The sequence below is a fragment of the Carassius carassius genome, chromosome 12 (genome assembly GCF_963082965.1).
Source record: "Carassius carassius chromosome 12, fCarCar2.1, whole genome shotgun sequence".
Taxonomy (NCBI): domain Eukaryota; kingdom Metazoa; phylum Chordata; class Actinopteri; order Cypriniformes; family Cyprinidae; genus Carassius; species Carassius carassius.
The window spans coordinates 19,187,657-19,197,654 of record NC_081766.1 but is presented as its reverse complement, the minus strand read 5'-3'; the positions used below and the strand labels follow the sequence as shown (position 1 = coordinate 19,197,654).

The 9,998-nt window shown below is 36.9% G+C and overlaps 1 protein-coding gene across 1 annotated transcript; it reads left to right on the top strand.

Moving 5' to 3' along the window:
- Positions 1 to 432: 432 nt before the first annotated feature.
- LOC132155049 (paired mesoderm homeobox protein 1-like) lies at positions 433 to 6,005 on the top strand. The gene is made up of 4 exons (XM_059563822.1): positions 433 to 1,122; positions 3,616 to 3,791; positions 3,964 to 4,145; positions 5,135 to 6,005. The coding sequence occupies exons 1-4, from the start codon at positions 876 to 878 to the stop codon at positions 5,265 to 5,267; spliced, it is 738 nt and encodes a 245-aa protein (XP_059419805.1). The 5' UTR covers positions 433 to 875; the 3' UTR covers positions 5,268 to 6,005.
- Positions 6,006 to 9,998: the final 3,993 nt, after the last annotated feature.

Genomic DNA, 9,998 nt, shown 5'->3' with positions numbered 1-9,998 from the left:
TAATAACTCATTACATTTATATAGCGCTTTTCTAGGCACTCAAAGCGCTTACATTGTCAGGGGTTCTCTCCTCATCCACCATCCATCTCATCCAATAGATCAGGACCCAAAAAAAATTATATATATATAGCCTATATTTATATATATATATATATTTATATATATATATATATATATATATATATATATATATATATATATATATATATATATATATATATATATATATATATATATATATATATATATATATATATATATATATATATATAAATCGCATCACGTGACTCTGACCCATTAATTATTGAGTATTTCAGTGGGATGTTATGGGTGGAGATAAGAGACGACTTTGTTAAACTTTAGAAACATTTGTTTTGCCACGTAATTCGCTTCTTGAGTGTGTATCATCCCTCCCCAGGGTTTCAGAAGCGCGTGTGTTCTGCTCTCAGGCTCCCCCCTCAGCGCCAGTGTGTGTCGTTTGAAGAACCGGAGAAAAGCTCGTCCGACCTCCTATTGGGCGTAAGTCGTTCATCTGTGCCATCAAACCTTTCTCGCCAGTTTACTCATTCCCTCACTCTCTGAACGAGAGGAGAGAGTCTCTTATACAGAAACTAAAAGGGAGTCATCAGGTAAAAGGCGAAGACTTTGGAGTTCTTGAATTGGAGATGTGTTTCGGTGAAGCCTTTTTTTCCATAAAGACTCATGATTGTCCAGTAAAAGAGCGGTAATTCCGCCTGTTTTGGATCCACATGACACTGTACTACGGATGAAGAAATCAAAATCGATCTATGTGTCGAGCATAGACTGATTTTTCATGGTCAAGACTTAACCCATGTTGGTTATAGAGAATATCTTGGGTTTCGTCAGTTTGCGTCATGACTTCCAGCTATGCTCATGTAATGGACAGACAAGCCACGCTACCTAGCCGACTGGAGGGTCCGATCAGCGCAAATCAGGATCATTTGCAGGCAAAGAAGAACTTTTCCGTGAGCCACCTGTTGGATCTGGAGGAGGCGCGGGAGATGGTGGGGGCTCAAGCGGAGGAGAGCGCAGGGGAGGCGGGCAGGAGTATGCTGGAGTCCCCGGGACTGACCAGCGGCAGCGACACGACACAGCAGGAGAGTAAGTTCATGAGCAAAACATGATCCCCATGTCCCATAGATTCTTTTAATAGCGAAAACATTCGTAGCATTTAACTCTAATTTAATAAGAAATTATTATAGCTAAGATTTCAGCTTCAAAAGACGTATAGCCTACAGGGAAATGAAAATGACTTCTGCTTAGGGTCTCCAAGTTATGCTAAATGCAATTAAATTGTTCATTCTAGTAATCTTTAATTGGTATGCCTTCACACTCTAGAAAGAACACAACATATGAACTAATATATGTGATTAGTACCTTACTTAAACTGTCATGTTAGCAGATGAGTGACAGACATCAGTAATGTGTTCTGAAGGCCGTGTATTAGGCGCTATACGAGGCTCGTTCATTTAGACTAGCTACTCCATATGCGTTTAGTTAGCAATTAATATAGGTACTTACTTAATTGTTGTGTGTAAAATTGTTGTAAAATCCCGAACTGTCTCTACAATGAAAATATAGTTTTCATTGATATTAAGGTGTGTAAGGATAAATCAAAATACAATTTTAACAAGTGATAATTTTGCAAACCCCAAAAAAGTCTGCAGGCTGTCATGCATGTGACCTACAATATATAATTTTATTAGTAGGCCCATTTCTAATTATCTTCTATATGTTCCTAAGCCAACAAAACAAGTGATCTATAGAATCTGCCAAATTCATAATAGGAAATAAATATAGCCTATTTTTAAAATAGGGCTATTTAAAGACTTAAAGACGTAGTCCAAAGTTGCAGTGAATTAAGTATTTTATGAATGAGTCACTAGGTTAATAGTCCACATCAAATAGTAAATTAAACATAATAAAAATTTGGCCATACTGAATGTACCATTTATTAGAGTTAACTCCGTATTTTGTTAGGCATCATCCAAAATTAGCAATTTGAAACAATACGAATATTATAAGCAAGAGCATCTTGATTAAAGCCACCATTAGCTGTATTCTTACTTTATTATTATTATTTTTTTGCACATATATTTTAAATCTTTTACTTTAAATCAGCCAAGACACTAAGATTAAAATGAAATTAATTTGAATAATAAACAAAATAAACGTAACTAAATAAATAAATAAAGTTAATAGGTTGGCGAGTATTCCGTAGGCTACCTCGGGGAAAACAATAGCCCATAGCAACACGATTTAAGGCTCGTGTAAGGGCATTAAGGCCTATGTAAACATTTGTATTAATATTTTGTGAACAATTTACTCAACATTTCAGATGTGACTTAAGCATTATTTTAAGAAAAATGACCTCTGAATAACCATAACTGAAGTGAAGATTAATCTCTTGTAGGCCTAAGCGCATATCTAGTTAATAAAAGACGATTTTCGTTTTCATTATAAGCACAGCTGTGACATGTAGCGCTGTTCTTGCTCCAGACCCGGCACTGATAACCTCTTCTTTCAAATTTGTTTTGAGTTTATGGCCTTTGAGGAATTGGGGCGAATCAATTCGTCACTGGGGTATTTTCTCCTCATGGGAAGTTTTATGGAGCGGTTTAAAGAACTGACTTATGAATCAAAAGAGGACTGAGTCTGCAACGATCTGCTTTTTGTCCGGACCAAAACAGGTCCATATATATATATATATATATATATATATATATATATAGATAAATAATTTAAGTGGGAAACTGATAAATTAGTTTTACTTCATAATATAATTTTTTGCTTGATGGGGAGCTAAATCTATACAAAATCTGATGACCGCATGTTATTTATAGTTTTATGTTCTGTATTCTATTTCTGTAGGTGTAATATCATTTAAGATTATCATAAAACAAGACCGGATGACATTAAATATTACAAAATGCATCAATTACTTTATTTGATGATATTTTCCTAACTTAAATTGTAAAAAAAGGCCAAGATTTTCTGTCATTTCAGTTATAAATAGCAGAGAAACATAAAGTCAAAATCACATTTCTGAAAAGATCTAAAGAAATCATGAGGAAAAGTAATTAAATATTAATGAACAAACGTGCATCAAATAATTTATTGTGAATTAAAAATATAATTTATTAAGGTCCGGAGTCATATTGACCTCAAAAATGTTATTACTGTATGCCGGGTGTTTGTTTAAGATGTGTAGAATACAAGAACATTTTCAGATTTTTAAATAAACAGAGATCAGGTGTCCTGCTTACACACTCTTTAAACGTTGATTGAGATATGGTTTTAGTAAGTTTCATCACTTTTAACTAAAGTAGAATCAAACTGGAAAAATCTGTATTTACTCTCTGTAGCTCCTTTCCATTGAGCCGACTGTTATTAAACGGTTATACATTTCCAGTTCTTGATATAAAAAAAGAATCTTTGTTTATAATTCCATAAAAAAAAACGGTTTCACTAGTTTGACTTAACTGTAACCCTATAAATGTAATGTCCTTTTTGAATGGGTACAGACCTACTATAATGGAGATATTCATGTCATCCTTATATCTGTGTGTGTGTGCTTGTGTTTGTCCCCCATAGATGAGCAACTCAACTCAGAGGAGAAGAAAAAGCGTAAACAGAGGCGGAATAGGACCACGTTCAACAGCAGTCAACTGCAGGCTTTAGAGAGAGTGTTTGAGAGGACGCACTACCCTGATGCTTTTGTCAGGGAGGACTTAGCACGCCGGGTCAACCTCACCGAAGCTCGAGTGCAGGTTAGCAGGTTATTTGTCATTTTATGGTCTAATCATGCGCAGTGTTGTCACATCATGTGGATGCAGCAGTGGCACATCCCTGTACTTTACCTTCACACATTGCTCCATTCTGATGGTAGGGCTGTTTTACACTCTGTATATGTCAAACAGAGCACCTTTTATGATTTTCTAGGTGTGGTTTCAAAATCGGCGGGCTAAGTTTCGGCGAAATGAACGTGCAATGCTGGCCAGTAAAAATGCCTCATTGCTCAAGTCTTTCTCAGGAGAAGTAACAGCCGTAGAGCAGCCCATTGTCCCACGACCCGCTCCCAGACCCAATGACTACCTGTCCTGGGGCAGCTCACCGTCGTACAGGTTAGATGTCACCACACATTTTATACCTTTGCATGCATTACCATTACCACTGCTGCGGTTTCTCCTAGTGCGGACATTATCTGGGAGGAAGTTAAAGAATATTCTGGGTTATTTACAAATTTATGACAATGGACAGCATCTGTGGCATGAATCTTGTCATCCCTCATTTAACTAAAACTGTAAATGAAAGAAATTAACCTGTGAATTAATGTTTCAAATATTCAACTATAGCACCATTTCAAAATTTCCATTTCATTTATTAACATTAGTTAACAAGAATGAGCAATGAAATATTATTTTAATGCATTAATTAATGCTAGTTAATTTATTATTCAAAAACAAAAGCTGCATCTGTTAATATTATTTAATTGACATGCACTATAAAGAGCGGTTGAACTAACGTTAACACAAATTAATAAGTGTATTAATAAAATAATACTTACTTAGTTAATGCATTAACAAATATTAACAAATGGGACCTTATTGTAAAGTGCTATACAAATATTTATAATGCAAGTAGCTTTGGATAAAAGCGTATATATAAATCTATGCCAATATCTATAGAACACTATTTACATGGACCTAAATTGCGCAAACTCCACCTGCAGAAATGACATCAGTGATTCATAACCATAAATTTGAAAAGTAGTTTGAATGATTTAGACAACTTATAAACAACAGCTTTTGGGTAAAAAGCATTTTAGGAAAAATTTCATGAAAGTGTTTTAATCAAAATACCACCAAACATTTCTGTATTTTCTTGATTGAGGGGAGTCAAAATTATTAAAAGATATTAAATTATTTTCTTAAAATCAAAATTTTGTCCCACAAATGCTGTCCATACGAATGAAGTTTTGACCATTTTTGCTAAAGTAAATAAAATGAACAGAGACAGAGCATGCTTTTCCGAAATGTTAATATTATTGAATAATTTATTAATAATAAAAAGTGTGAAATCTCATCCTGACAACTTAACCCTTTCCTTACAGCGCCATGGCAACTTATTCTCCATCATGCGCTGCCAACAACACAGCCCAAGGCATGAATATGGCCAACAGTATCGCCAACCTGAGACTGAAGGCCAAAGAATATAGCCTGAACCAGGTGCCCACCGTCAACTGAAGCGGACAGCAGGGCTGTCAGAGACTCTGAGCCACATGTCAGAGAACAATCCCAATTTCCTGACAAAACCGGCCCCAAACTATTGACATTAATGTTGTTTTCTGTCCTCTTCTACGTGTTTTACTCTTATCCATCAAGCAAATGAAGCAAAAGAGAATTTCTTCAAGGTACAGAGCTTTCCTAAACCAATGATTTACATAAGGCTGTCATGTTCTTGGTATGTGGGAAAATGACATGTGGGAAAATTCAGTTGTGGAAAGCACAAAATGGAATCTTTCTCTGTTCACACTCACTGTGGCAGCATGAGTGTGGTCATCCCGTTTGAAGACCGCGGCTTACTATAGATTGCTTTCTCGAGACTGTTGCTGACCACAGGGATTTGATGACCTCTGTGGAATCCATGTACTTCAATCTTGTGGACATCTGGGAAGTTTTTAGGATTTCCCCTTGATTTCTCCTTGGAACTCATAAATATGCACTGAGGCCACAAAGTGGGATTTGGATATTTTGATTATTTGGAACCGGGTGAAATTTGGCTTCCTTGTTACCGTACTCTAAAATCACTCTTCGCTGTTTTCAGTTTAAAACATGCCAGGGTTATTTGTTCATTTTGGCATACACAGAACTCATGTATGCAAGTAATGAATTTGGAGCCTAGTTGACTTTACCCATTTATATTGTCTAAATATATATAAACATGTAATACTCCTTTGCAATAAAGATGTCCAAGCAGTGTAATAGCATTATGTTTCAGGGAGTGTCCTCGAATGTCTTTATGGCCTAAAAGAGAACACTTCTGCGATTTACGCTGTCAATGTTTTTACCACAAATGTGCTTACAATTGAGTTTAGACTGCTCTCAATCTCTGATTTCACAGTTCCACATATCAGATATTAAAACCTATTACATTATGCACTCGTATAGCCTTGGAGGAAGTGTTTTAGAATAAAACTAGATGTAAAGCATACTCCCATTACTGGTCCATTTAATTTACAGTATTACGCAATAGAAGGCAGGTGAAATCATTCAGAAACCCAAGAGTAGTGAGAGTTAGAGACGCGAGTGCAGATGTTACGTGTGCTTTTCCAAAGCTAAACCTCTCAAAGTGTGTTTGTAGGCTCCCATAGTGTGAACTCTCTGTGTGAACATTTACCTTTAAACTGTAAAATAACTCTTCGTCAGGACTCCCGGGGGCTTCGTGAGAAACAGCAGAAAGCTTTGCAAAAATTCCTGCGGCTCTTTTCCTCTCCACCCTGTTTTCCACTCCACTTCGCTCTTTTCTAAGTTATACAAGGCAAAGCAAGGAAATGACAAAATTTCGCTAATCAAACTGGCCATTTACAATGAGTTTCAAACACTTACAGCGCTGTTGTTCTTCCCCTGCCAGCTATCGTTCCATTAAAGTGCTTGTGTATTTGCTTTGGATTTGAAAACGTTTTAAAGGTTGACGTGAAAAAACAGCTGAAAAACAGCCTGTGCGTTTTACTACCTGATGATGGAGTCTTTGGTGTCGCGTGGTGAACTTTGATTCCTTTAAGCAGTCTTCAGGGCCGGCACTGTTAATTTTTTGTTGAACAGGAATGTTTACTTTCAAAACAGTGTGTTTATGGCACAGGAAGCGATCGTTCGAGTTTAAGTGGCCGCGGGCTGTTTTTGAATGGCTGACACTGGCTTGTTTATGTACCTGATGGCTCCCTTGGTCTGCTGATTACATGTGACCTTGAGTGACCTCAGAGACCGTCAATTGGAGGAAGGGGGTGAGCCGGTGAGTTGTTTTTCTTTTCATCTGTCTTTCAGCTCCGTGAAAGAAATCTGTTGGCTGTCATCACTGTAATGTTACTCTTTACATATGCCCCAGCGATTTGTTTACATCATGTTTTGTGGGATAAAATCAGATTCTCACACAGAATTAATGAAATTATTAGACGTTATTGCACTAGGATACTTGCTTTTCATGTGCTTAAGATTTTGTTTTTTTTATTGTCAAAAATATTGCCATTTACAATACATCAGTACCACATTGGTCATCAGCTAATTATAGAGGGTTTTTTTTATTGGTCAATATTATTGTTCATGCTCATTTCTTTACATTTAGACTACCTTCGCGGTCATCTAAAGGTTAATCGAGTTAATCTACACTACTGTTTAAAAGTTTGGGGTCAGTAAGATTTTATTTATTAAGAAATTAGACAGAATAGCTTCAGTCAGATGAGTTTGAACATAGTGTCATTCCAACTGTTAAAAAATGGTTGAAAAAGTAGCTTTACATTAAATAAGTTGTCACTTATTTGTAATGTTATGTTCCTTTCCAAATACACCTCATTGCATCCAATAAGTCTAGATTAGGTCCGTGTACTTTCCTAATTGGTTGACCTCTCTCAAGTTAACATTGATGGACAAGAAGCGTGTTTATCAACGATCCCAGTTTGAGCTTTTTCTAAAATGATCTAAAATCTATATTAAAATTCCAGCCATCATTCCAATTGCGATGCCTTTCATGTGGCTTCTCCCCACAAGCTGGGCTCGTTCCATCCAATTTACAACGGAATCTTTATGATCCAAGCAGTTCATAAGTCAAACCATTTCCAAATACAGCCGTACTCTAAGGACCTGCAATATACGGGATGTTCACTTTGGACAGAAAGCCATTTCCTTTTATTTCAACAGTTTTAACTTGACACAGCACTCTTTGAACCATTTATATCAAGGTCAATGGGCCTTGAAGGTTTCTTAACAAACTGAGTCTCTGGTTGGAGGATTTTTAATGACACATGCAGAAAACTGGACGGAATTGCTACTGTCCTCACGCTTACATCAACCTAACACCTAAGAATGAATTTATGACTCTAAAACGTGAAGAAGTTTTCTCCCGTAATGTTCTCAGGTGGGCTCCTATGCTCATATATGTTTGCTCACACTTTTGATCCTAGAAATAACAAAAAAGCTCTGCTTGCGTCCCTAGGAGAGTTGTTAGAGGAAGCCACTAGAAAAGAAAGAAAAAACAACTTTCATGTTGTCTCCTCTGTCCCCCTGCATGAGCGTCCATCTTACCTTTCACAGCCTGGGCTCGCTGACCCCAAGTGCTTCCAGATGTCTGGAACTCTGACCTGAGCCCCAGCGGCCCAGATCATACATCCACCCCACCCCCACATCCCTCTGCACCCTGCAGCCCACTGACAGAGCCTCCCCATGGATGGACAGCTCACACCCATCAACCTCCACATCTGGAGCCCATTAGGAAGGAGACAGTCAGAGAGAGAGAGAGAGAGAGCGCTAAAGAGAAAGGGGTGGGGGTTCAGTTAAACTAGAGCTTGGCTGGAGTTGCGGTTTGATCTCTCCTCGTGCCGTTACCTTTGAAAATCCACTTTTCTTATGTATAGCTCTGTATAGTAATAATCACGATGCTCTTGTGTTGATAATCTCAGAGGGAAATATCATTTTTTATGGAAAAAGGAAAATAAAAGTTCTTGCCATATAACAATTCATACACAACCCCCATAGAAGCACAACAGGTCAAAAATAGACTTCTTAATGACTTTTTTTAAAAACTTGTTTTCTAGTAAAAATCTCTAAAAATCATTAAAAACTAAAAAGTAATTTGAGAAGCAACACTGCATAACATGGAAAAAGTCTGCCAGTTCAGTAAGACAGAATACACTTAGGCTTAATATCTTATGTAGTTTTGTTCTCAGTCAAATTGGTATTGTTTCACAGATATTTCAATAATGAAATATTAAAATGAATTTCAGTTGTTTTTCTAACGGATATTTTGATTAGCGATTTTAAAAGGAAAGAAAAAGTACATAAGACACACCCATTAAGAATTTTTTGTAGTTCATGAAAGAATTATAAATATTCCTAATGCAATATAGTTCAAGTCTTTTGATGCTGAGTCTTGAAGTCATAATATTCACCCCCACTAAAGTTTTAGTTGACATCAACGTCCAGACTTGAAAATGGTGTGTAAATATCACTGACAGTGACAGTAAAACTCGTTTGGAATATACTTGAGCTTGGCCCATTCAAATATAAAATAAAATGTAAACAATAGAATGTAAATGATAAAATCTGCTTTTCAAATGAATTATATGTCAGAATATAGAAAGAAATTGCTTGTTTCTTGAAGACGGCATTCCAGATCGTGTGAGTTATGAGTCTTTGAACGTTGTTATGAATTTTTCAGGGATGACGAATGCTGGAGACGATGAATGCAGGCTTGAAAATGACCCTGGTGATCCTCAAGCATTGAAAAATATTCTCTGAAAGCCCCGAAAGAAGCCACTCCTGACCTCATGAGATACACTGACCCAGCAACAGTCATGTCTGATCAATATGTTGGAGTTTAGAGAATATTAAATAGAATTTCAATTTTTTTTCTAATGGTCTGTCCTCAAACAACCTCTAGTTTCCTCGATGGAAGTCTTCCAATTGCCTTCAGGAGAAGTTAGTTGAAAAGGACATCTCCAGTTGATAATAATGCCTACTGGGACAGTTCAAACCCAGAAATCATCAACGCAAACAATCCCAACATTCTCCGCTCAGTCTCTGTTCTCTCTCAGAGCAGCACAAACCTGTCTGACTCTCATTTCCTCACCTTTGTCACGGTTCATTACTTTAGATACACAGGCGTTCAGGGCGAGAGAGTGAGCCAGATTTGAGGTGAAACTATAAATGTTCCATATTGGAGGAAATGTGTCTGAAATGATTCAACAGCTGTAAGGAGCATAAGTT